The 26,063-nt window shown below is 41.6% G+C and overlaps 5 protein-coding genes and 1 non-coding gene across 13 annotated transcripts in view; 4 read left to right on the plus strand and 2 right to left on the minus strand.

Moving 5' to 3' along the window:
• Window positions 1-2,045: 2,045 nt before the first annotated feature.
• ndufa1 (NADH:ubiquinone oxidoreductase subunit A1) lies at window positions 2,046-2,737 on the minus strand. The gene is made up of 3 exons (XM_046295806.1): window positions 2,486-2,737; window positions 2,254-2,343; window positions 2,046-2,142 (listed from the first exon to the last, which is right to left on the minus strand). The coding sequence occupies exons 1-3, from the start codon at window positions 2,585-2,587 to the stop codon at window positions 2,122-2,124; spliced, it is 213 nt and encodes a 70-aa protein (XP_046151762.1). The 5' UTR covers window positions 2,588-2,737; the 3' UTR covers window positions 2,046-2,121.
• A 418-nt stretch (window positions 2,738-3,155) lies between these two features.
• Window positions 3,156-11,658, plus strand: upf3b (UPF3B regulator of nonsense mediated mRNA decay). The gene is made up of 10 exons (XM_046295804.1): window positions 3,156-3,468; window positions 4,553-4,659; window positions 4,748-4,854; window positions 5,423-5,521; window positions 7,921-8,031; window positions 8,185-8,228; window positions 8,333-8,521; window positions 8,647-8,810; window positions 9,525-9,891; window positions 10,093-11,658. Exons 1-10 carry the CDS (start codon window positions 3,355-3,357, stop codon window positions 10,228-10,230), a joined length of 1,440 nt encoding a protein of 479 aa, XP_046151760.1. The 5' UTR covers window positions 3,156-3,354; the 3' UTR covers window positions 10,231-11,658.
• A 94-nt stretch (window positions 11,659-11,752) lies between these two features.
• Window positions 11,753-13,277, plus strand: LOC123993543 (60S ribosomal protein L39-like). The gene is made up of 3 exons (XM_046295805.1): window positions 11,753-11,922; window positions 12,336-12,439; window positions 13,086-13,277. Exons 1-3 carry the CDS (start codon window positions 11,791-11,793, stop codon window positions 13,132-13,134), a joined length of 285 nt encoding a protein of 94 aa, XP_046151761.1. The 5' UTR covers window positions 11,753-11,790; the 3' UTR covers window positions 13,135-13,277.
• Window positions 12,505-12,633, plus strand: LOC123994279. The gene has a single exon (XR_006831623.1). It is a non-coding gene; the product is annotated as a small nucleolar RNA SNORA69 (small nucleolar RNA).
• Window positions 13,278-14,023: 746 nt separating the features above from the next.
• sowahd (sosondowah ankyrin repeat domain family d) lies at window positions 14,024-16,025 on the minus strand. The gene is made up of 2 exons (XM_046296645.1): window positions 15,762-16,025; window positions 14,024-15,348 (listed from the first exon to the last, which is right to left on the minus strand). The coding sequence occupies exon 2, from the start codon at window positions 15,233-15,235 to the stop codon at window positions 14,222-14,224; it is 1,014 nt and encodes a 337-aa protein (XP_046152601.1). The 5' UTR covers window positions 15,236-15,348; window positions 15,762-16,025; the 3' UTR covers window positions 14,024-14,221.
• A 1,326-nt stretch (window positions 16,026-17,351) lies between these two features.
• sept6 (septin 6) overlaps window positions 17,352-26,063 on the plus strand; it is a 42,841-nt gene continuing 34,129 nt past the window's right edge. For 5 of the 8 annotated variants that reach the window (XR_006831465.1, XR_006831464.1, XM_046295811.1 and 2 more), the window contains exons 1-3: window positions 17,353-17,422; window positions 19,092-19,157; window positions 21,805-21,919. Coding sequence is in view for 6 of the 8 variants with exons in the window: in XM_046295811.1 (XP_046151767.1) it covers window positions 19,128-19,157; window positions 21,805-21,919 (145 nt within the window). In the remaining 2 variants the exon portion in view is untranslated. Of the gene's footprint in view, window positions 17,423-19,091; window positions 19,158-21,804; window positions 21,920-26,063 lie in introns of all 8 variants that reach the window. The other 3 variants (XM_046295807.1, XM_046295808.1, XM_046295812.1) reach the window with 3 other exon arrangements.

Raw genomic sequence — 26,063 nt, forward strand, 5'->3', positions numbered from 1 at the left:
TAGACTGGAAGAATTGTAATTCTTTGGCACGATGTGCTTGTGCAGCCTTATGATGTCCTTGAAATTCAATACCACCAGTCTCTTATGTACAGAGATGGCACAATGCTGAGTGTATGGTAGATTTGTAGATCAGTGAGTCTGTGGAGCAGGTTACTTAGGGTGAGTTTGTAAATTGAATCTGGAGTGCAAGATTGCAACTCAGAGTGCGCTCGTAAATTCAGAGTTTTGTCAGATTGTCCGTTATTCAGAGCGTTTCACTCGGAGCGTTTAGTGTGAACTGGACGCTCTGGTGGAGGAGTAGGGTTGAGCCGAGCGTTCTGACCTCACAACAGCAGTCACTCATGCTGCCAAACATACCCTTGTAAAACTGACCATCCTACCAATCCTCGACTTTGGCGATGTCATTTACAAAATAGCCTCCAATAACCTAGTAAACAAATTGGATGCAGTCTATCACAGTGCAATCCGTTTTGTCACCAAAGCCCCATATACTACCCACCATTGCGACCTGTACGCTCTCGTTGGCTGGCCCTCGCTTCATACTCATCGCCAAACCCACTGGCTCCATGTCATTTACAAGACCCTGCTAGGTAAAGTCCCCCCTTATCTCAGCTCGCTGGTCACCATAGCATCTCCCACCTGTAGCACACGCTCCAGCAGGTATATCTCTCTAGTCACCCCCAAAACCAATTCTTTCTTTGGCTGCCTCTCCTTCCAGTTGATTCCAATGACTGGAATGAACTACAAAAATCTCTGAAACTGGAAACACTTATCTCCCTCACTAGCTTTAAGCACCAACTGTCAGAGCAGCTCACAGATTACTGCACCTGTACATAGCTCACCTATAATTTAGCCCAAACAACTACCTCTTTCCCAACTGTATTTAATTTATTTAGCTCCTTTGCACCCCATTATTTTTATTTCTACTTTGCACATTCTTCCATTGCAAATCTACCATTCCAGTGTTTTACTTGCTATATTGTATTTACTTTGCCACCATGGCCTTTTTTTGCCTTTACCTCCCTTATCTCACCTCATTTGCTCACATCGTATATAGACTTGTTTATACTGTATTATTGACTATGTTTGTTTTACTCCATGTGTAACTCTGTGTCGTTGTGTCAAACTGCTTTGCTTTATCTTGGCCAGGTCGCAATTGTAAATGAGAACTTGTTCAACTTGCCTACCTGGTTAAATAAAGGTGAAATAAAAAAATAAAAAGCATCCAAGCTGTCTAGCTAGATAGCTACTTCCAGTCAAATTAGAGAAAATCTCACTGACCAGTTGACTACCCCCTAGCAGAGCTGGTTAAGTTGTTTTTATGTTATCCAGAGCACTGGTGACTGTAACGGTGCTGCTGGCAACAATTTAATGCCGACGTTTACTGATGCCGGCCATATTCAACAGATGTTGAGCGTTCGTAAATTCATCAGTTATTATGTGCTCTAGCACACTCAAAAGCGCTCTGAAATCAGAGTAGATAGCCAGAGTGAATTTATGAATGCACCCTCAGGCCAATCCTTGAATGCAATGATAGGCCGTGTTCCAGGCCATCGTTGATGCAGTCATGTTACACTATTTTCAGATTTCATTATGCTCTGAGATTACTAAATGTGATTCGTTTCAAGTGTTTAACATCTCAGGAACCACATGTTATATGTGCAGCATGACTGCAGTAAAGACGACCCAGTCAAGCAACTAGGGTCATCTAGAACCATACATCTGCATACATCAGACAGACATAACATGTTATGAATATCAGTCACAGGAGGTTGGTGGCACCTTAGTTGAGGCTTGTGGTAATGGCTTGTGGTAATGGCTGGAGTGGAATGGTATCAAATACATGGTTTGCATGTGTTTGATGCCATTCGCTCCAGCCAATATTATTAGCTGTTCTCCCCTGATATCAGTGAATAGGAGTAATTCCTTAGGAGCCATAGAAAGTAGTTACAAATTGTCTATTGAATACATTCAAAACTCTAAACCTGATGTGTTATTTCATACGGTTTTCAACATAATCAGCAGTAACTACACAAAGAAACTGGTTAATTCAGACAATACATAACTTTTAATGTACAACGAATTCTTGACAGAAATCCATTCCATAGGTGAGATCTGGGATCAGTGGATATTCTCAAGTCCCTGTAAAGAAGAGAAAGATTTAGGTAGGCCTAAGCAATGCCTGACAGACACTAGTAATATAACGTTACAGTACTTCGTTATTGCAAAAACGTGAATTCATTGCCTGTTTACCTTCGATTTGTAATACAAATCCACTCCTGACACACGTCTGTCTCTCTCCATCAGATACCACTGATATGGAACCCGGGCGATTCTCTTTTCCTAAAAGTCAAAGAGAAGAAGTGTTAACATAGCTAATTTAGTATATAGAACTAGCTAATGGTATTACGTCAACCAGTTCAAAACTTCACATTTAGCTAGCTATTGCTGTCATTCAACACATCGGTAAGCAAATATCTCTCACCTTCCCCCCGTTGGTGAGTTTGTGGATCTGTGCAGTGAAAACCCCAGGAAGGATGAGACAAACAGTCATGACTCCGAGACCGGGAAGAATTTCATACCACATAACTGCAATGTGGGTGACGCGAGTGACAAAGGCTTTTATTTGTCAGACACGCCAAATACGACAGTTTATTTTGCTAACTTGCTAACAAAATGTCGACCAACCTGAATAGTTCACGGTCATCCGTTTACTTCCGGAAGTTTCACATTGAGGAAGCGGAAGAGAGAGGCCAAACTCGGCGGAAAATCTGTCTCCCTCGAAGCAGGTGACGTTTTTTCGATGTTTTGCACACCAACCAAGGAGTGTTTCAATGGAGGTCAATGAGTGTCGAATTTGCCCCCCCCCAAAAAAAAACATTAGTATTTATTTGCTTTGTGAGGTTTATTTTATCGAATATAAGTTTCGTAATGCTTAAGTTGGTACGAGTGTACTGGTATAAGTAGGACACGTAACATCCAGGAAACTGAGATTTTTTAAATTTATATCGGAGATGTCTCAAAATGGCTATGCATATTCATGTCACGAGGTTAGTAGCATCGCATTTCAATTGAACACAGGCCGTTGACGTCAACAACCCTCGTCAAATATTAAAGCATGATTACAATAATGAGCTCTATCCACCAATGCAAAGAAAGGATAGGCGGGAACTAGATAGCCCGTCGTGCAGCTTTGTGGACAACGGCTCCCATTGTTAGGGCGTAGAGAGATGTATCTCGTCCGTATATCCATAATCTTTGGTCTCCCAAAAGCCAATCAACAATCGTTAGCAAACAAGCAAGTAAAAAAAGTTGATACAGGGCTGTTGATTGCAACAGGTTTATGGCATAACGATGAAAGAGGACAAGGAAAACACTCGTCCGATTGAGAAAATTATGGAGATAAAATGCGAAGATGCTGAAAAAACGGAGAAGCCAAAGCCGGAGAAGAAAGAAGCAATGACGAAGGTACGCCAGCTAACAACATTTAGCTAGCTAAGCCAAATAGCTAACGTTAGCTAGTTACATGGATTTCACTAGGATAGCTACTCCTGTATTGCTGGCAAGCTAGCTAGCTAGTAGAGCAGGCGTGATTAACCTTTATAATTGAACTTGGTTAACGTTAGCTAGCTTTTTAATGTTGCATATTGAAGAGATATTTAAGTTATATAACAAACAAAAAAAGAAACGCAACAATGTCATTGATTTTCCTGAGTTAGAGTTCATATGAGGAAATCGGTCAAGTTAAATGAATTCATGAGGCCCTAATGGATTGCACATGACTGGGAATACATATGTATTTGTTGGACACACACCTTATGGGCCTCGATCTCCCAACGGTATTTTGTGCATTAAGATTGCCATCAGTAAAATGCAATTGTGTTTGTTGTCTGTAGCTTATGCCTGCCCATACCATAACCCCACCGCCATTATGGGGCACTATTAACAACGTTGACATGAAAACGATTGCCCACACAACGCCATACACGTGGTCTGCGGTTGTGAGGCTGGTTGAACATAAATGCCAAATTCTCTAAAACAACTTTGGAGGCAGCTTATGCTAGAGAAATTCATATTAAATTATCTGGCAACAGCTCTGGTGGACATTCCTGCAGTCGCATGCCAATTGCATGCTCCCTCAATTTGAGAAATCTGTAGCGTTGTGACATCAGCACATTTTAGTAGCCTTTTGTCCCCAGCACAAGGTGCACCTGTGTAATGATCATGCTATTTCGTCTGTTTCTTGATATGCCACACCTGTCAGGTTGATGGATTATTTTGGCAAAGCAGAAATGCTCACTTAAAGGGATGTAAATACATTTGTGCGCAAACTTTGAGAGAAATGTTTTTTGTGCGTATGGACCATTTCTGGGATCTTTTTCAGCTCATGAAACATGATACCAACACTTTACGTGTTGCGTTTATATTTTTGTTCAGTGTATTTAGCTAGTGAGTCTTAACTTAACTAATACTTTTAACCATCTGGCTTTGAGGGCCTCGGATATTCAATTGATAAGTTGGTTAACATTTGAGTGTCTTGTTTTTTCCACAGATCATTATCCGACGTCTGCCTCCTAGCATAACCAAGGAGGAACTGGAGGATCAATTGCAGCCACTTCCAGAAGTGGACTACCTCGAATTTTTCTCCAATGACAGCAGGTGCATATAGTCTGTTGTTGATTACCATTGTCTGTCAGAATCACATATTTGGTACCCTGGTTACTTACTTAGCTTTTCTCCTGTACAGCATGTACCCCCACGTCTTCGCCAGAGCGTACATCAACTTCAAGAATCAGGAAGATATTGTCCTTTTCAGAGACCGGTTTGATGGATATGTGTTCATTGATAATAGAGGTGTGATTCATTTCAGTTCATTAAAAGATTGGCGGTTAAGGCCTCCCGAGTGGCGTGGTGTTCTAAGGTACTGCATCGCAGTGCCAGCTGTGCCACTAGAGATCCTGGTTACAGTCCAGGCTCTGTCGCAGCCGGCCACGACCGGGAGACCCATGGGGCCCAGCATCGTCTGGGTTAGGGGAGGTGGAGGTTCTTGTCCCATCGTGCACTAGCGACTCCTGTGGCGGCCCGGGCGCAATGCACGCTGACACTGTCGCCAGGTGCACAGTGTTGCGATACAACACATTGGTGCTTCTGGGTTAAGCGGGCATTGTGTCAAGAAGCAGTGCGGCTCCGCTGGGTTGTGTTTAGGTGGACGCTCGGCTCTCGACCTTCGACTCTCCCGGGTCTGTACGGGAGTTGCAGCGATGGGACAAGACTAACTACCAATTGGATACCACGAAATTGGGGAGAAAAAGGGGTAAAAATAAATAAGATTGACGTCTAATAAGAACCACACAATATAAGCCTACATTGCAGCAACTTCTGAGTGAATTGTGTATTAGTGTTGCCCCTTTGTTTTCAACAGGGCAGGAGTATCCAGCCATTGTTGAATTTGCTCCTTTTCAAAAGATTGCCAAAAAAAGGAGTAAGAAAAAGGATGCCAAAAGTGGAACAATCGATGAAGGTGAAAATGTTACATTAGTCATTATATGGTTGGTTGCAATTGCACACCATGTACAATACATTTGGATACAGACCCCTTGACTTTTGGCACATTTTGTTATGTTACAGCCTTATTCTAAAATGTGTTAAAATAAAAATATATATAATCAACAACACACCATACCCCATAATGACGAAGCGAAAGCAGGTTTTTAGTAATGTTTGCAAATACCTTATATACATAAGAATTCAGACCCTTTGCTATGAGACTTGAACTTGAGCTCAGGTGCATCCTGTTTCCATTGATCATCCTTGAGATGTTTTAACAACTTGATTGGAGTCCACCTGTGGTAAATTAAATTGATTGGACATGTTTTAGAAAGGCACACACCTGTCTACATAATGTCCCACAGTTGGAAGTGCATGTCAGATCAAAAACCAAGCCATGAGGTTGAAGGATTTATCTGTAGAGCTCAGAGACAAGATTGTGTCGAGGCACAGATCTGGGGAAGGGTGCAAAAATTCCTACAAAATTGAAGGTCCCCAAGAACACAGTGGCCTCCATCATTCTTAAATGGAAGAAATTTGGACTCTTCCTAGAGCAATCGTAGGAGAAGGGCCTTGGTCAGGGAGGTGACCAAAAACCCAATGGTTACTCTGACAGAGCTCCAGAGTTCCTCTGTGGAGATGGTTGTCCTTCTGGAAGGTTCTTCTGTCTCAGCAGCACTCCACCAATCAGGCCTTTATGGTGGAGTGGCCAGACAGAAGCCAGTCCTCAGTAAAAGGCACATGACAACCCGCTTGGAGTTCTCCAAAAGGCACCTAAAGGACTCTGACCATGAGAAACAAGATACTCTGGTCTGATGAAACCAAGATTGTACTCTTTGGCCTAAATGCCAAGCATCATGTCTGGAGGAAACCTGGCACGATCCCTATGGTGGTGGCAGCATCATGCTGTGGGGATGTTTTTCGGGTGCAGAGAAAGATGAACAGAGCAAAGTACAGAGAGATCCTTGATGAAAACCTGCTCCAGAGTGCTCAGAATCTCAGACTGGGGCGAAGGTTCACCTTCCAACACAACGACCCTAAGCACACAGCGAAGACAATGCAGGCTTCGGGACAAGTCCTTGAGTGACCCAGCCGGAACCTGGACTTGAACCCGATCGAACATCTCTGAAGAGACCTGAAAATAGCTGTGCAGCGATGCTCCCCGTTCAACCTTAGAGCTTGAGAAGATCTGCAGAGAAGAATGGGAGAAACTCCCCAAATACAGATGTGCAAAGCCGCTGCCAAAGGTGCTTCAGCAAAGTACTGAGTAAAGGTTCTGAATACTTATGTAAATGTGATGTTTCTGTTTTGCTAAAATTTCTAGACCTGTTTTTTGTGTGTCATTATGGGGTATTTTATGTAGATTGGTGAGGAAAAAATGTATGTCATAAATTTTAGGCTAAGGCTGTAACGTAACAAAATGTGGAAAAAGTCAAAGGGTCTGAATACTTTCCAGAAGCACTGAACAAAAATATATATGTAAGGTGTTGTTCCCATGTTTTTATGGGCTGAAATAAAAGAACCCAGAAATGTTCCGTACACGCGCACAACTTATTTCGCTCATATTTTGTGTACACATTTGTTTACATCCCCGTTACTGAGCATTCCTCCTTTGCCAAGATAATCCATCCATCTGATGTGTAGCATATCAAGAAGCTAACCACGCCAGCCCATGCATGACCTTCACATCCGGTTTCTTCATCTGCGAGATCGTCTGAGACCAGCCACCCGGATAGATGATGAAACTGTGTTTGCACAACTGAAGAATTTCTGCAGAAGTTGTCAAACTGTCTCAGGGAAGCTCATCTGTGTGCTCGTCATCCTCACCAGGGTCCTTACCTGACTGCAGTTCGCCATCGTAACCATCCGCAGTGGACAAATTCTCACCTTCAATGGCACGTTTGAGAAGTGTGATTTCATAGGTGAATCCTCAATGTCACCCATTGAGCATTTGTGGGATGCTCTGGATCGATGTGTACGACAGTGTGTTCCAGTTCCTGCCAATATCTTGCAACTTCGCACAGCCATTGACGAGTGGTACAACATTCCACAGGCCACAATCAGCCTGATCAACGCTATGCAAAGGAGATGTGTCATGAGGCAAATGGTGGTCACACCAGATACTGACTGGTTTTCTGATCCACGCACCTACCATTTTTTTCAACAAAAGGTATCTGTGACCAACAGATGTGTATCTGTATTCCCAGTCATGTGAAATTCATAGATTAGGGCCTAATGGATTTATTTCAATTCACTGATTTCCTTATGAACTATAACTCAATTCAAATCTTTGAAATTGTTGCGTTTTAATATGTTTGTTCAGTGTAGATCCTCTAGCTTTAATGTCCCACTGAGACACTGTTTGTTCATTAGATGCTGACTACAAGAAATTCCTGGAGATTTATAATGGTGATGATGAAAAGTTTACATCCACTCCTGAGACTCTACTGGAGGAAATAGAGGCTAAAACAAAGGAACTAGTGGGTATGTAAACATGGTGGTAAACATTTTCTGGTTCCATTTGGTTGAAACCCAAATCAGATGAAACACGCTAGATGAGTGTTGATGTGAGATGAAGTAGTCTGCCAAAGGGGTATTTCAGTAATGGAGGATTTTGCTTATTTTCTCCGCCTTTAGCTAAGAAAACGACTCCCCTCTTGGACTTCTTGAAGAACAAACAGGTATGTATAGCCAGTTTGGAATCTATGTATTTTAGCTGTGCTTCTCTTGCATAGTATATGAGGCTGGACAGACTATTCATGTGTCGTTGACTGCTGATGGTCAGAGAATCCGTGAGGAAAAGAAAGAGGAGAGGAGGAGACGAGAGCTAGAACGGAAGCGCCAGCGGGATGAGGAACGTCGGAAGTGGAGGGAGGAGGACAGGAGGAAGCGCAAAGAAGCCGAGAAGTTTAAGAAAGGGGACAAAACTTCAGAGAAAGATAAAGACCAGGCAAAGGAGGAGCCAAAAATCAAGGTAAGGAAAGGAGGAATCCTTTCAAACTACTCAACTGCGTGATGATACAGGGGATCCCTAAGCGATTGTAGCAGAATAACACCGACTGCTTTTTTCATGTTGGTAATGCGTTTGTCTCTGTTCAGCTCCTGAGAAAACCAGACCGGGGAGATGACGTGGATGTGGAAAAGCCTAAAGAGAAGTCAAAGAAACCTGAGAAGGACAAGATGAAAGACGACAGAGGTCCAGGGGGTTCTGATATGAAGAAGCGCCAAAACCATGAAAGCAGGGAGGATAGGGGATCACGGAAGTAAGTTGTCACTGCCATTTTTATTTTACAGATGTTACAGGTCTTTAAAAACCTCTACAGGATAGCCCCCCCCCTCGCACAACGGTTGAGCTAATGTGATTAGCACGAGGTTGTAGGTAACAAAATACATTTCCAGGACATAGACATATCTGATATGGGCAGAAAGATTATCAAGAATTTAAGCTAAAGGCACTGTCCAATTTACAGTAGCTATTACAGTAAAAGAATACCATGCTATTGTTTGAGAAGAGTGCACAATTATGAACTTAAATGTATTAATGAATCTTTTAGGCACATTTTGGCAGTCATGATAAAACATTTTGAACAGATATCAAACGGTTCATTGGATCAGTCTAAAACTTTTCACATACACTGCTGTCATCCAGTGGCCAAAATTGAAATTTCGCCTGGGCTGTAATAATACATTATGGCCTTTCTCTTGCATTTGAAAGATGGTACAAAGAAAACGCATGTTTTTTTTATTTGAATGATCTTTTACCAGATCTAATGGGTTGTTCTCCTACATTAATTTCACATTTCCACAAACTTCAGTGTTTCCTTTCAAATGGAATCAAGAATATGCATATCCTTGCTTCAGGTCCGAAACTACAGGCTGTTAGCCAAATCTATTTCATTTAAGGCAAAAAATAAATAAAAAGGGTACGATCCTTAAGGCTTATATTGTATTCATGTTAATGTGTTTGTCTTTCACAGAGCTGATGAAGATGGACACAAAGAGGGACATAGAGATGGACACAAAGACTTCAGAGAACGAGACATAGAAAGATACAGGGACCGTGAACGAGACAGGGAGAGGGAACGGCGGCAGAAAGAGAAGGAGCGCATCAGACGACAGGATGAGGATCGACGAAGGAGGAGGGAACGGCACGACGGAGAGAACTCGTACAGAAAGCGAGAGGACGAAGGGAGAAAGGAGAAAGGAGATCGTGTCTGGGAAAAGAGAAAGGGCGAGAATGCAGGAGACTCTGTAAGCCATACTTCAAGCCATACCGATAAGCCTAAAAAGTCAGAAGAAACCCTGAGGGAGGAGAAAGCTAAAAGAGATCGTTTAAGAAACAAGGTAGTAACTTCAGTCTTTGTTGGAATGTAGTCAAATACGTTTTTCTGTATCAATCAATAATTCTGTCCTGATGTTTTGACTTGGGGTAATCGGGATACTTTTTATTATATTTATACAATTTTCTCCCGATCACATTCCTGAATACTTTTGTCCATTTTTTTTGTCTCTTAACCATAGTCATGTTGTTCCCTTGTGAATCAGGATCGGCCTGCCATTCAGCTTTACCAGCCAGGTGCTAGGAACCGGGGAGCTCGAGGTGGTGGAGGAGGAGAATCTCATGCTGGGGAGAGAAAGTCAGAGAGTGAGAGCAAGAGATCCCAAGAGAAGGGAGATGAATGATAAAAAAATGACCACAAATAAAGAATGATAAAACGAGTGAGGAGAGGGAGAGAGATTTGCTCTGAGCCAAGCAAACTGGTGCCAGAGAGGCGCCTACAATGATAATCCTGCAGAGCCACATCCCATCCTCCCACTCACAACCAGAGGCAGGGATGTGACCATGGTGCCCCCCTCAGTGCCTGAATGTGCCCCTCTTAGTTTTGTTTCTGAAGAAAATCAAGGGAAAATTAGCACTTCCTCTTAATGTTTGTGAGAGTTTGATTATAGGGTACAACGAGACAAAGCCAAAGCTTTCTAGGACCACATGAATTTTAAGTGACCTTACTACAGTATTGGTACACAGTCTGTGCTACACAGTTGCAAAGCACGGTTCTTATATTGAATAGGCTTTCACCCTGATTGGTTGTGTATCCTCTTTTTATCACATAAAATAGAACATTCTCTACTTTCGGAACAGTATAGGAGATTACTAATTTAAAGATATCCTGTTGCATCTATTAAAATCTATTTTGTTAACTTTTAGGCATATTTTAGGTTTATACTCTGTACATTTAATACTCTGTACATTTAAGGAGCGACTGCCTTTAAAAAGCAACAAATCCCTTTGAAGATGGCCAAACTGTTATTCTAGTGTCAAGATGGACAAAGTGTAAATTGGATACATTTGGTCATAAAGTTAGTCTCGTCTATAACGGAGTTTGGAACATCCGTGCGTCACAACGGGTAAATTAAAGTTTGTGTTTGAATTTGACGATGACCATTTGCCCACTAACATGGGGTGAACAGCTGCAGTGATTGCGCTTTATCCAATAGCATCGACAGTGAGACAGACCTGCCCAGCACCGCCGACGTTGTTTACGTAAGACAACACCTTGTGGATTTTGTTAGTTTTTTTAAAACTTGAGAAATACTACCAAACACCTTCGATGTAAAATCGCGCAACTAAAACATCCTCGGCAAAAACACCCTGAAAATCTGTTATTAATTTAAGTTATGTTAGATTCATTCTGGGGATATTGAGGAAGTGAAATAGGCATCCGCGTCTACAGTGTCATGGGGACAAACAACCAAACACGTATACAAGACTGATATCTAGTTTTTCAAATAAGCAACAGAAATAGTCTACAGGTAACAACAATAATACAAAATTGTTATTTCACCGATTCGGGAGAATGAAATAGCCATTTAATTGTACATATTAAACTGAGCTATGCCTTGATTTGAGACTACATGGAACCCCCAATGGGTAACTATTAACCTTAACTTGTGGCCTTCCCCGTCATACATATATGCATCTTCATACGTAAACAATGCTACTGTATGGTTAACAACATTCTAATTGGAATAAACATTTTGTTTTCTTTCATAATTGATGTAGCCTTGCTAAACAATGACAAATGACCGCAATAAATAATGTTTTGTTCTAAATTGTGTATGGGATTGATTCATTACTCCATATTGGTATGTACTGTAAATAGTTTCAAGAAAGAAAAAACATAACGCGAACTTTTTACAAGTGGTACACAGACATCATGATGCAATGCGGAAGGGACCCTCGTGATGGCGCTGTGGGCGCGTAGCGCAATAATTTTCTCCACTCTGATTGGTTCGGATTGCATACATCACCACCGCTTCCCCTCCTGCTTTCTCTTCGGCCTCCGCCATTGTGGTGTAAGGACTGTACACGAAATGGTAAGTTGAAATCTTAGAACATCCTTGTCCAGTTAAGTTAGATGAGTACTTGTTCATATCATTCGCAAAGTGGTTTTTACGGCCACACCGAAAGCCTTTAAATTGTTTCCGATAGCAGTATTCAGTCCTTAGAAAAGTACATTTTAGTATAGTGTAAACGAAGCCGGTTTCTACTGAAAAATGACATGTTATGTAAGCAGAGCTGTCTACAGTAACAGTTGTAACATAACAATATTTTCTTAAATGTAATGTGAAAATTGTGACGCTTCTACTTACACTCGTCTACCGGTAAAATAAGTGCAAAACACAAAGTTAGCTAGCAGGCTTAGCAAGAAAAAATGTCAGTTTCGCCTGGCACGTGATGAAATAAACGCAGGTTTAGTTAGGTAACATGACTCATCTCTTCATTTCAGTCGTCCCACAAGACTTTCAGGATCAAACGCTTTCTCGCCAAGAAGCAGAAGCAGAACAGGCCAATTCCACAGTGGATCAGAATGAAGACTGGCAACAAGATCAGGTATGCGTGTTATCTGCCTCCCTCTATACGGTGTAACTGGTGCTGAATGCACGATATGTCGGTCTAAAGCAGGTCTGCAATTACAGTGCTTCCATGCAGTGGGAGTGGTGTCATTAATCCTGCTGAGAGTAATCTAATCTATATCAAATTGTATTTGTCACGTGCCAAATACAAAAGGTGTAGATCTTACAGTGAAATGCTTACTTTACAGGCCCTTAACTAAAAATGCAGTTAAAAATAAGGTAATGTATTTAGTAAAATTTAAAGTAGTTAATAATTAAATGTGGCATCCACTGGAGTTCACAGCACCTGTGACATATCCTTTTTAGTAGAGCAATGGAGAAGTATCATACCTGTACTGAAGTAATGTGGTTCTTATCCAATAGTAAGGTTGAATGTCTTTAAATCATATTGGGGCTGACATCCCCGTTGTGGATGTAATCTATTGGCCATACCTTAACCTCATTTCCTTGCTTTTGGGCATATGGAAATTACTCATTGGATGTCTGCCAAGTTATTAAGTTACATATAGAAACAAGCTAGTGTTGCAACCTGTCTTAATACCAGGAACTTTAATGGTGCCACCATGGAGACTGCTTGGTAGTTCTATTATCAGTCCAACTCATTCCTTGTTTCAATGTTCCAGGTACAACTCCAAGAGGAGACACTGGAGGAGGACCAAGTTGGGCTTGTAAATGCACAGGTCTTCAGATCTCCAGCATCTTCCACCTGCTGGGCCCAGATCTGGAGGGAAGCCATACTATCTGGAACAGTGGTCTTTTTGTACAGATACTCTGGTTATGCTTGTTTGACAATTAAAGATTTGTGAACAATTAAATTTGGTTGTGCCATGTGAGTGTTTTCAAAACTCAATAAATCAGTGTTTCCCAAACTGTCCTGCAGACCAGACCCCAAGGAAGTTCACGTTTTGTCATGGCACCAAACTGCTGATTCAAAGCTTCATGATTAGTTGGGACAAAAATGCAAATTGTGCTCCCCTCGGGGGTCCTCAGGACTGAGTTTGGGGAATCTGCAATACATCCTTCACTCACGAAATGCTTATGAAAATGTAGAAAGCTTCCAGTTAATGTCGCTTACCCAATGTTTGCCAGCCATGTTTCATTGGTGTTACCTACTTTGATAGTGTGGGCATTAGTGCAAAGCTCTAAATCTGATAATAGAAAGGCATTACACTCTAGGGTCACAGGGCATATAAATTGACTAAATGCCTGGCTCGTGACCCTGTCATTTCACAATTGTTTGCTCAAACCAAAATATGTAATGGTCAGATTATTCTACTTTTAGCCACCAGGGGGATAATGGTGCCCTTTCTGCCGGCGCAATGATGTTTGTCCACTAAAAAAAACCTACAAATGCACTACACTTAAATGAGGCTTATTCATTGATCAGTGATTCGGACTTATTTAGGAACGGGTTTACATGGGCGCTAGTCTAAATGTTCAATCCAAATAAACCAGCGTGTAATTGAAGCGAAGACTAGTGTTCGTTTTTATAATGACCATAAAATCCTAAGCAGAATTGATAAACAACTCTTTCGGCTTAGAAAACAAGAGCACGCGCGAATGCCTTCAAATAGAAGTGTATTTAATGTCAATATTGTTGAATACAGAACATTCTGAAGATGACCGTAAAACTTTTCCACTGCAACTCATCTTTTTTTTTTTTCGCCAAGCCTTTGGGTGCGTAAAAGTCTTTACAAACGATGCTCAATTAGTCGATAACGCTTGATTTCACGTTGGAAAACATGTGGCCATCTGACCTTTAATTTTTGTTCACAAATGACAAGAATGGAGCCAACAACTTTTTAAATGACCCGCGCCAGCTGCCATTCATTCGAGTCCGATCAAAGTAGACTGGATCGTCTCTCTCCTCATCACTCAATTCTGACTTGGGCACTAGTGTGGCACTGTTGTTAGTGTTCTGCTGACCCACGCTACGGTGCTCATCATCCCAAGTGCCAAGAAGCTCCTTCATCTCCTCAGGAGCGTTGCCCTTCAGATATTGCCAAGCTTTCCTTCCATTGTAATCCATGGCATCGATATTGGCACCGAACGCACCGACTAGAATTTTAATGACCATGTATTGACTGTGCATAGCTGCTACGTGGAGTGGGGTGAGCCCCCCACTGCCCTTCAAATTCACGTTGACTGGAATCCCCTCCTTTTCAGCATGCCGTAGCAATTGTATTAGTGTCTCATCCTGGCCACTTTTGGCTAACCAGTGTAGCACTGTAAACCCACTGACAAAATCTTTCCTGGTTAGTAGACTAGAATCTTCGGAAAGAAAGTCCATGATGGTTTCATAGTTTCCATCTACAACAGACAACATCCATGCATGCTCCATGGGGCACAGAGCCCAACCTTCCACCACCTCCTCACCAATCTCCCTTGAAGACGCACCGGAACCTTTCGAAGATCGAACACTTGCAAATCCACCGGACGAGTTCAAAAATAAGTCCTTCAAGTATATTTTACGCATGGCGGGTGTGAGCGAGCCTCTCTCGGATGAGCTACTGTTGGTGTCACACACCTCTGGCTGTCTCTGCAGTCTTGATCTGCGTGCCGAAGCATAAGTAGTGACACTGGCAGGGAATGCCCGCACACCAGCTCTAGACAAGCGATCCAAGACGTTGGCCTGTCCAGATTGCTTGACATGGGAGTCTTGCCCATTATTAGTTTGTTCAGATCCAGACTCCAATGCGCCTCCGTCTTGCAGGGGTTGGAAATGTGTCACCGAGTTGTCTGTCGGCTCTCTGATGCTGGTGCCGTTATACATGTTGCCTGACTTAGTTGCCTTTTCTCGTTTCCTCAATTTAGATAAGTATTTTGGATAGCATTAAACAAGGAAATGCTTGTCTCCATTGCGCATTGGACCTTCAATACTTGTATCTGAAAAAACAACAAAATGTTTATTAGCCTATAGGCCACTCATTTTGTTTATTATTTAGTAAAGAAAATACATGTTATAGGCTACAACGTTTAATTCTATTCGTTCTTTGAAAATAAGAAAATGGTAGTGTAGACGTACTTCTCCCCAATAAAGTTATATCATATAAGCCTACATTTTTGTGAAACTTAAACATGTTTATTTAAAAAAAATAATCCTTCATTGCTCGTTTAAAAACCAAATTAGACCTTTCCTTTCCTGTTTTCAGTAGCCTAATTACACAGGCTTGTAGACATTGGCTACATCGTGATAAGCAGACAGTTTAGTGACATCTCTTGTAGACTCACATGTAAACAAAGTAAAAAATTATGTTTTTCTTTATATTGGATAGGTCACAAATAACAGTTCCGCTCACCTGTAGTCAGTCTACTTGGTGTCAAGAAGCATTTAAGTATATCCTCTTAGCGCGAGTCATTTTAACTTTCTCTTTAACCAGCGATTCAAGCTTAAACCTATTTTGTCAACAGCAACCACCCCTCTACACCGATAGGCTCTCTGTAACTATTTTAAAGTTGAAGTTCGCCCTCCAAAAAAATGTTAAATAATTTTAACTTCCTATTCTCTCCTCTCTCCCCTAGCCTCAACAGTAACTGACAAGGTTCAATTCTAATTCGTGATTAAACCAACAGCACTACAACCTCAAGCACACGTGACCACTAGTGGACTTCTCAAAGGGAGGGAAGTAAAACTTAGAAAAAAAATACGGCCAGTCACCATGTTGACTCACTCCCAATTCATCACTTATTAATGCACAGAGATAAGGAGTTACTGTTAGGTGTGGACTATACCATGTAGCCTACATGCAGGTAGAGTACATGCAATTACATTATCTAGCTTGTATTGTCATGCTCAGTCTCTGGAATCAGGTCTCCTGGCCCCAGATCTGTTTCTCTGCAGTCATGCCAACTCCTATGGCCATTGGGGCATTACAATTACCATAGGAGTTGACAAGACAGCAGCACAGACAGGTCTTGGACCAGGCAAGGAATCACTGACAGCACTGCTCACACATATCCTAAAGGATTAGCCTTGATTAGGTATAGGCAACACTGACTTGTGAGACTACCAAGGGATCCTTTCAGCATTATCATATTGCAAGTGTCCTAGATTTCTGGCAGCCAATGTGACAAAAATAAAATTAAACTCACAAGAACTATTTTTGCTAAAACTTTATTCATAAAAAAAAAAACAATTATACAGATTAAGTTTTCAACTGTACAAGCTATAGACTCATATATTCATCTCTGGGGGCAGGTCAATGGTCAGCTCGTTGATAGTTTGAAGGAAGGCATCCAATTCCGTAGTGCAATTGTCGGAAAAAAAGGAGAGAAATTAAAATATGACTGACAATATACTGACAATCTCACAATGGAATTTAACCCCAAATCCTATGCAGGTTCTTCAATGGAGACAAACGTGTGTATGTCTCGAGCACTTCAAAGTCCTCTTTGGGCAAACATGGCATTTGTGGAAGATAATAATATAATATATGCCATTTAGCAGACGCTTTTATCCAAAGCGACTTACAGTCATGTGTGCATACATTCTACCAGTCCTGCCAGCACAAGATGACTCATAATGAGAACATTATGATCACTACACATATATAAGCACATCACCTGGCTAACATGATTTGTGAAATTGAGTTTCTGACCTGTGTCTCAAGGAGTTTATTTTGTCCATTTAAAGTTGGAGTTGAGGTGATCTTGTTCACTACCCCCAAAGCTTTACGACCAGACTAAAGGAACATGCAACTTTTTTTCCTGTCAGCGGAGTCTTCAAGAGGATGGTAGTGCATGCGAGTTCTCATTGGAATTAACTCAACCAATGTAGGTTATGAAGCATCACAGAGAACTCTAGTAAGGTAGAGAAATAGGTCAATGATTGACAATTGTGAGTAGGTATAGGGCAGACTACCTGGAGCAGATATCAACCGCTGGCGCGTCTTTAGCACAGGTGTATGGAGGGTGGCATTTTCTCTCTCTGCGAAGATTATTGAAGCCATTTCCTGTTTGGGTAAAGTAGTAGCTAATTCGTACAATATTGTTATACATAGCTATTTCAGACAATTACATTGTAATGAAACAACAGGGATCAGGTATCGAACCCTCGAGCCCGAGGTCCGGCGCGCTATCGACTGTGCCGCAAAAGCATGCTCGTGCGGCAGAGTCGATTTCCGCGTTTATAAACCCAGGGTCGTTACACTACTCCTTTTCAAAGAGCGCGTCCTCGCGCTAGGTTGCGGCTCTACGTCTTACAGGAACGCGCTCACCGGACAAGCACACGTACTGTCGTGGATGCAAGGTCCGACCACTTCTGACACCAATGTAATGAAACAGCAGGGAGCAGGTCACGTACCCTCGACCTTCGAGCCCGAGGTCCGGCGCGCTATCGACTGTGCCGCAAAAGCATGCTCATGCGGCAGAGTCGATTTCCGCGCTTATAAACCCAGGGTCGTTACAGTATTATCAACTACCAGGGTATCAAAATACGCTTGAGTTTTGTGACAACCCAGAAAACAAACCCCGAGAGTAACATTTGTGAAGACAGGGTCCAAGTATGAAAACCTTTGGTTTGGTTGGTGGCTAGCAGTTTCTTAACTTCACGATTTAACTACATTGCATCGATTTGCTACATTGCATCGTGAGAAACTCTGCTAGTTGGTGGCATGCTAACGTTGGCTAGAGCTAGTTAGCTACAGTCATGCATACTTTTGTTATGCAAAACTTAAGCGCCAGTTACCTTGCTTATAATGTGCTAAATTATACAGTGTCAAGGACTTGCCGTTTGGTGGCTAGTGGTCATATGAGTGCATTTTATCGTATTCGTGTCCGGTATCATGGGCTTGTCCGTTTGTTTTGATTTGTATAAGCAGAAACGTCTTCGCGGCTTCCTTTTCATCCCATTGCATTGGTTTACGTGCGCACGGGGGAGCCAGTCGCACGGTTAGTGCTATACGGGACCCTTGGGACATCCATACCCTAATAACCATAACCCTCACTTAACCGTACCACGCCAACAGGGTAAAGACGGAGTTGGAACGTCCCAAGGACCACGAAGAGCAAGGATAACAGTTAACTACCAAACTTGCATTGTACCAATGACACTTCCATGACACTAGTGATTGTCATTCACCTCTACTGCAGACAGTGTGTTTAATGTGTTTTTTAGTTCTGATAATAAACTTGCTCTGTAATATCATAAATCAAATGTTCACTTTTTAAAACAGCTTGATGTTATCACTTATGTAAAATATTTGCACTGATATAAAATTCCCTCTCTCTTTTATTTGTTTTCCCCTTGATAAATCGTACTCTTCCTATTATAAAGCTTATACTTTGATGGAAAGGCTATTGGCTTTGATAAAAATGGCACAAGTATTTTACAATTTCAGCAAAAAGATGAGGATTTAATGGCATCTTACTGGTCCAGCCGGTCCAGCCTACTCAGAAGGTTCCAATAAAAATAGGGGTATACCATATAATTAAGGTGTATGTTATGTATGTAATGAATTGGTTATGCAAACGTTATTTTATCAGCTTAATATGGTGTATGCTACCACCCGTTTTCAAAAGTTTATATTGTAATGCTCTTACCATTTTGGACATTTTATTTTGTTTATATAAATATCTGCGGACAAGTGGTACATTCTCTCGTGTATGAAGCCAACTCTTGTTGTATGCAGCTTCCTGCAAAAGGGTCTTCATCCCAAACAATAACCATGGCGGCCACTGAAATAGCTAGGCAAGCGGTGAGTACTATAATTAAGGATGCTTTTCCTGCTCTTTTGGCTAGGGCACCGATGTAACTTGCTAAAATTAATACATTTGAGTAATGGGTGAATTTAACTCAAACAGCATAGATACATGGAGGTGGAACGCCCATCTCCCCATGGTTGTTGTACTGTTTTTACAAGCTAGCTCCATATCAAATTACCTCTTTATTACAACGTTAATATCGCATTGATACAATGTATCTAGATAAATGTCGCTCATTACGAAACCGCATGGTTTATGGGGGAAAAAATGATCGCGAACATTCAATTGTCTGATTTAGGCTATTGCCCGCGTGCGTTCCCTTACTTGGTTATCGTTGCGATCTAGTACCCTCATCCTTTCTCCATTTCGCAGTCAAAACTATTTATACATAACATTGATATGGTACTATTGATTTGATATTATGACTGTATTTATTTCTGGACATTGCAATTTGCATGCATATCCGCCGTCTCTCGTGAGTTCGATTATGTTAGTAGACTATCACATTGTTTCTGGTCCTCAGTCCCGTTACTTCGCTGGGCGTTGTCTGGTGTGCATAACGAATCATATAGGTTAACCGCTTGGGGATTATTCATATTATTGATATACAACTAAATAATAACAAGCCTAATAATGTGGATTCATCAAAAGGGATTTACTTAATTTCAGAATGTGTCAGCTTGAAAAATCACTGGTTGAAGCATTGGTAGGCTAAACTAAATAGGTTTTCCGGTTATGTTCACCTACATCCACGCTTTTTTTGTGCAATTAATTCAACCCAAATGTCTCAAAAAATTGAAGTCAACAACAGCGTTATGTCATTGTGACCCCATGTAGGCCTTGGGTTTGGGAATGCTGCACATGTAGGCCAGCTGAGGAGTGTGTTGAGTCAAGAAATACTGTCTGTTTAACCAAGAAATACTGTCTGTTTAACCAATAGCCTTTCAGCTTTTATAACCAATTCGAACTATCCAAATAATTGACAACTGTTTACCCAAGTCTGTGTAACTATTTTCGACCTCCCCTTTTAGCTGAGCAGATTTTGCTGTCTGCCTCAAAATATTTTAAAAGCACATTTTTGTTACATTTAGGCATTTTAGTGGTGGCGTTGCTGTGTTTCAGTTGATTCACTATTGATGGCACACATGTCAGTTCCATGTCATCTAAATTCCTTGTTTTACTACGGACACCACCACCCTGTGCAGTTCTCAAAACAGGATGTCTGATGATGCTAGCTTTCTACTCTCTCTCTCACAGACACACACGCACACATCCATATTAGGTCCTTATGGATTTGGGGTAAGGCCTACAACATTTCCTATTGGATTCGTAGGATCCATGTCCTCCTGTATCAAGTTGGGTCATCTGATATAATACATTTATTACTCTCACATAACAATTCCCTTGTTCTACAGTACCCCTCAAAATGTGATGTTTTACCTGCCATATATGGACATTGTGATTTCAACAGTAGGCTGTGCTTTAAGCAAATATGTCAGCATACAGGAAACAGGAAGTGTATTACAACTAGAGCACAGATCAAATGAAACTTTATTTGTCACATGCGCCGAAACAAACAAGTGTAGACCTTACCGTGAAATGCATACTTACAATCCCTTAACCAACAGTGCAGTTCAAGAAGAGTTAAGAAAATATTTACCAAATAGACTAAAGTAAAAAATTGACACAATAAAAATAACAAGGCTATATACAGGGTGTACCGGTACCGAGTGAGTGTGCGGGGGTACAGGTTAGTTGAAGTAATTTGTACATGTAGGTAAGGGTGAAGTGACTATGCATAGATAATAAACAATGAGTAGCAGTAGTGTACAAAAGGGAGCGGGTGGGGCTAGACTTGGCACTCCAGTACCGCTTGCAGTGTGGTAGCAGAGAAAACAGTCTTTAACTTGGGTGACTGACATTTTATGGGCTTTCCTCTGACACCGCCTATTATATAGGTCCTGGATGGCAGGAAGTTTGTCTCCAGTAATGTACTGAGCCGTACGCACTACCCTCTGACCTCCTCCCTATAGGCCGTCTCATTGTTGTCGGTCAGCAAACTTAATGATGGTGTTGGAGTCGTGTTTGGCCATTCAGTCGTGGTTGAACAGGGAGTACAGGAGGGTACTAAGCACACACCCCTGAGGGGCCCCAGTGTTAAGGATCAGCGTGGCAGACATGCTTTTGCCTATTCTTACAACTTGGGGGCAGCCCATCAGGAAGTCCAGTTGCAGAGGGAGTTTCTAAACCTGAGAATTGAGCTGACATGCGTTATCTTGCTAGAATACAATGGAATGTGTGAAACTACTCTGGCAAAAATAACGAAATTGTAGCTTAAACCATAGATTGTAGCTGTGGTTAACACTTCAACAGTTTGAATTTATAATTTACACCAGCAGTAGTTGTGGGAGGGAATGTTTGACATGTCATATTGCTGTGTAGTCATGTTCTACATGAAATGTGTAAACTGAGGTGAAATAATAATGTTATTATGATCAGCCTTATGTTAACCTAAATCACGATAGCCTAATCCGTACCACCCCTGTTTCATATGTATCTGTGATTATACCTGGTGGTTAATGATTAATTACACATCTTTACTCAGTGTTCCTAATCTCAAAATCATTCTCTTGTCTTTAGGGAGAAGGTGCTCGCGCCGTCCCTCTCGCCGGCCATGTCGGTTTCGACAGCATGCCTGACCAGCTGGTCAACAAGTCTGTCAACCACGGCTTTTGCTTCAACATCCTCTGCATTGGTGAGTGTGTCATGCGTGAAACCTCCCTTTTCTCCTCAAGGCAAAATGGGAGCCATTCTCCGCCGCAATTTATTTATTGCGTTTCCACTGTGAATGTAAACCTAATTAATTCTGTCTTTGACCCACTTTGGTTGTTTCTCACTGGTCAAAAGTAGGGCTGGTCGGTATACTGTATTTGACTATATACTGGTATTTATGCACAGACCGTTTTGGGTTTTTACTTTACCTTCTATTACAGCATTTTAATGTTTGGTTTGTTAAATGTGAAACGCCGTGTGTAACGTCCATTTTTATAGTTTACTCCGCTACTTGAGTCATCCCTCTCCGCTCTCTCTCTCTCCATGCTGCTTTCCACACAGACTTAGTTCCACCCCATCACTCAAGGAGCGCATTTGTTGTTGCTTGACCACAAGGCACCTTCGTTCAGTCTGCATGGTCAATGCAGCACATGCAGTAATGTTGATGACAACGATGTTGTTTCCACTTTGATCTTAATATAATTCCACAAGTGTTCTATAATTACACTATTATTTTGTGTTTCTTACATCTGCAAACAGCTAGTTTGTATTTTCTTAGCAAGTTAAGCTAAATCGTCTTAGCCACTAATGTAAGGTGACCAGATTTCTGAAATTAAAACCGGGGGACATTTCCAGCTCGGCAGTCAATATATCATTAAAATATCCAATGTTATTATCTATGAAATAAAAAAGGGAGACAATTCCGGTTTCATGTATTTAGACTAACAGGCACATTGTGACAGAGAAAACAACTATATTACAGAAACACTACAGACGAGACAGAACTGTCCGATCTGAACAGTGGTCCTGGTAGTCTGGGTAGAATAAGAGCAGGAGAGAACATGTCGTTGGGATGGGATGTCGTTCTCTTTGAAGTCGGTAACCACAGTGCTCCATCTCTAACTAGGCGGTGTCTCAGATGTTTTCCATTCTTCAAGCAATCCCCCCTTTAGGAACTCTTGCAGGCCAGTAACCTCGTCAAACAATGCATCCTCATTGATGGTCACATTGGGGCATTTTTCCTGCAGTGTGCCTGCTGCCGTCTGGATCTCTTCACGCAGAGGTTGCCTTTTTAAAAGGAGACAATGTAAATCTTTTAGATGATCTGTGTGCTTTCCCCATGCTTGCAAGTAGTTCACAGCCGTAGTGAAGAATGATTGGGATGTTTTGAGAAAGCTCTCTTTAGACATGGCTCCATTTTCCTCCAGCTCTCTCAGAAGTCCTCTGACCAAAACTGGAATGAAGTTGTCATCAGGTCTTGCAGTCAATTTTGCCTCAACATTTCTCAGGATTGTAGAGGACTCCACAGCACAGCGGTCCTGGCCTTCAAGCATCTTGATCGTGTCACTGAATACGGTCAAGTTTCCATGGACAAAGGCCAGCCAAAGTTCAGTTAACGGATCTTCGAACATTGTTCGCAGCACAACAGGGCATTTGTATTCAGAAATAGAAAATGATTTCAATGGCACATACATTTTCAGCACTCTTTCTAGAGCAGGCAGCGTGGACAGCCAGCGAACATTGCTGTGTCCCAAAATGTTATGGTACTCCTGGCCAACAAAATCGCAAAAATCGCAAAAAAAAATCTGACGGTGAAAATATGAAAATATCCAAATATCTTTGTGAGCAGGTACTCAACATCAAGTGGAATCATATCCGAAGCTGTTCTGGCAGTGTTATGAATGATGTGAGCAGGACAACCTAAGCCAATCACCTCCCGCTGCAGAGCATTTTTAACTTTGGTATGGACATTGACCCTCCCCGGCCTATTCAGTCCACCAAAGTTGGCATTTGTGTTGTCGGCAGAGCATGCCACAACTTTGTTTTCCAGGTTACATTTTTGGATGACCACCATGACCTCACCTGCAATTTCCTCTGCTGTTTCTCCTTTCAACTCAACAAAATCAAGCAGTTTTGTTTCCACAGATGTGCTGCCATCATATATCTTACAATATCTGACTAGTATTGGCAGCAGCTTTACATGTCCATGATTGGACGCATCAATGGACAGGGACACAAACTAAACCTGGGCTAGGTCCTGTGTTACCAAAGTAGTTGCCCATGGTGCTAACACATTACTCACTATGGCTTCACATTTTGTCCTAGCACATGGTACTAACACATTTCTCACTATGGCTTCACATTTTGTCCTAGCACATGGTACTAACACATTTCTCACTATGGCTTCACATTTTGTCCTAGCACATGGTACTAACACATTTCTCACTATGGCTTCACATTTTGTCCTAGCACATGGTACTAACACATTTCTCACTATGGCTTCACATTTTGTCCTAGCACATGGTACTAACACATTTCTCACTATGGCTTCACATTTTGTCCTAGCACATGGTACTAACACATTTCTCACTATGGCTTCACATTTTGTCCTAGCACATGGTACTAACACATTTCTCACTATGGCTTCACATTTTGTCCTAGCACGAGTAAACTTTGGCTCATAAAGCTTCCGTGTGAGTTGTGCTGTGCAGTCCATAGATCTGTGATTGTGTCGCATAGTGTGGTATGCAAAGACACCCTCCTGCACAGCTAAATCATATTCTTCATGGAAAAGCTCTACCTTCTTGTAGAATGTGGTGACAGAGGGCATACCAACACGGCCAATCAGACAAGCTTTATGCTTTTTCGTCTGTTGATGTTCTACCACTGCCGTTCTTCCCCCGCTGCCAATTGAAAAAGAGGAATTACAAAGGGTGCAGTGAACCATTCTATAGTCTTGACCTGAGCGTATAAATGGTCTACATTTAGAAAGTTTGCATAGAAAATAAATTAGACAGTTGCCTGCTACGGTGCATTTTCATTGAACTTCTATCGATAAATACAGCTAGACGTAATACGTAATGTCACACACAACAATGTCAATGAAGAACACATTCTTATTTACAATGACAACCTACCAAGAGGCAAAAGCCCTAGTGTGGGGACGGCTGGTGGCTGGGATTAAACATAAAAATGTGGACAAAACACACATGATAAGAGAGACACCACAACACTACATAAAGAGAGACCTAAGAAAGCAACACAACATGGCAGCAACACATGATAACACAGCATGGTAGCAACATGAGACACCACAACACTACATAAAGAGAGACACCACAAGAATACATAAAGAGAGACACCACAACACTACATAAAGAGAGACACCACAACACTACATAAAGAGAGACACCACAACACTACATAAAGAGAGACACCACAACACTACATAAAGAGAGACACCACAACACTCATAGAGACACCACAACACTACATAAAGAGAGACACCACAACACTACATAAAGAGAGACACCATAACACTATATAAAGAGAGACACCACAACACTACATAAACAGAGACACCACAACACTACATAAACAGAGACACCACAACACTACATAAAAAGAGACACCACAACACTACATAAAGAGAGACACCACAACACTACATAAAGAGAGACACCACAACACTACATAAACAGAGACACCACAACACTACATAAACAGAGACACCACAACACTACATAAAGAGAGACACCACAACACTACATAAAGAGAGACACCACAAGACTACATAAAGAGAGACACCACAAGACTACATAAAAAGAAACACCACAACACTACATAAAGAGAGACACCACAACACTACATAAAGAGAGACACCACAACACTACATAAACAGAGACACCACAACACCACATAAAGAGAGACACCACAACACTACATAAAGACACCACAACACTACATAAACAGAGACACCACAACACTACATAGAGACACCACCACAAGACTACAACACTACATAAGAGAGACACCACAACACTACATAAAGAGAGACACCACAACACTACATAAAGAGAGACACCACAACACTACATAAACAGAGACACCACAACACTACATAAAACACAGAGACACCACAACACTACATAAAAAGAGAGACACCACAACACTACATAAAAAGAGACACCACAACAAAGAGACACCACAACACTACATAAACAAGACACCACAACACTACATAAAGAGAGACACCACAACACTACATAAACAGAGACACCACAACACTACATAAACAGAGACACCACAACACTACATAAAGAGAGACACCACAACACTACATAAAG

Source organism: Oncorhynchus gorbuscha, linkage group LG13 (assembly GCF_021184085.1).
Source record: "Oncorhynchus gorbuscha isolate QuinsamMale2020 ecotype Even-year linkage group LG13, OgorEven_v1.0, whole genome shotgun sequence".
Classification (NCBI taxonomy): Eukaryota; Metazoa; Chordata; class Actinopteri; order Salmoniformes; family Salmonidae; genus Oncorhynchus; species Oncorhynchus gorbuscha.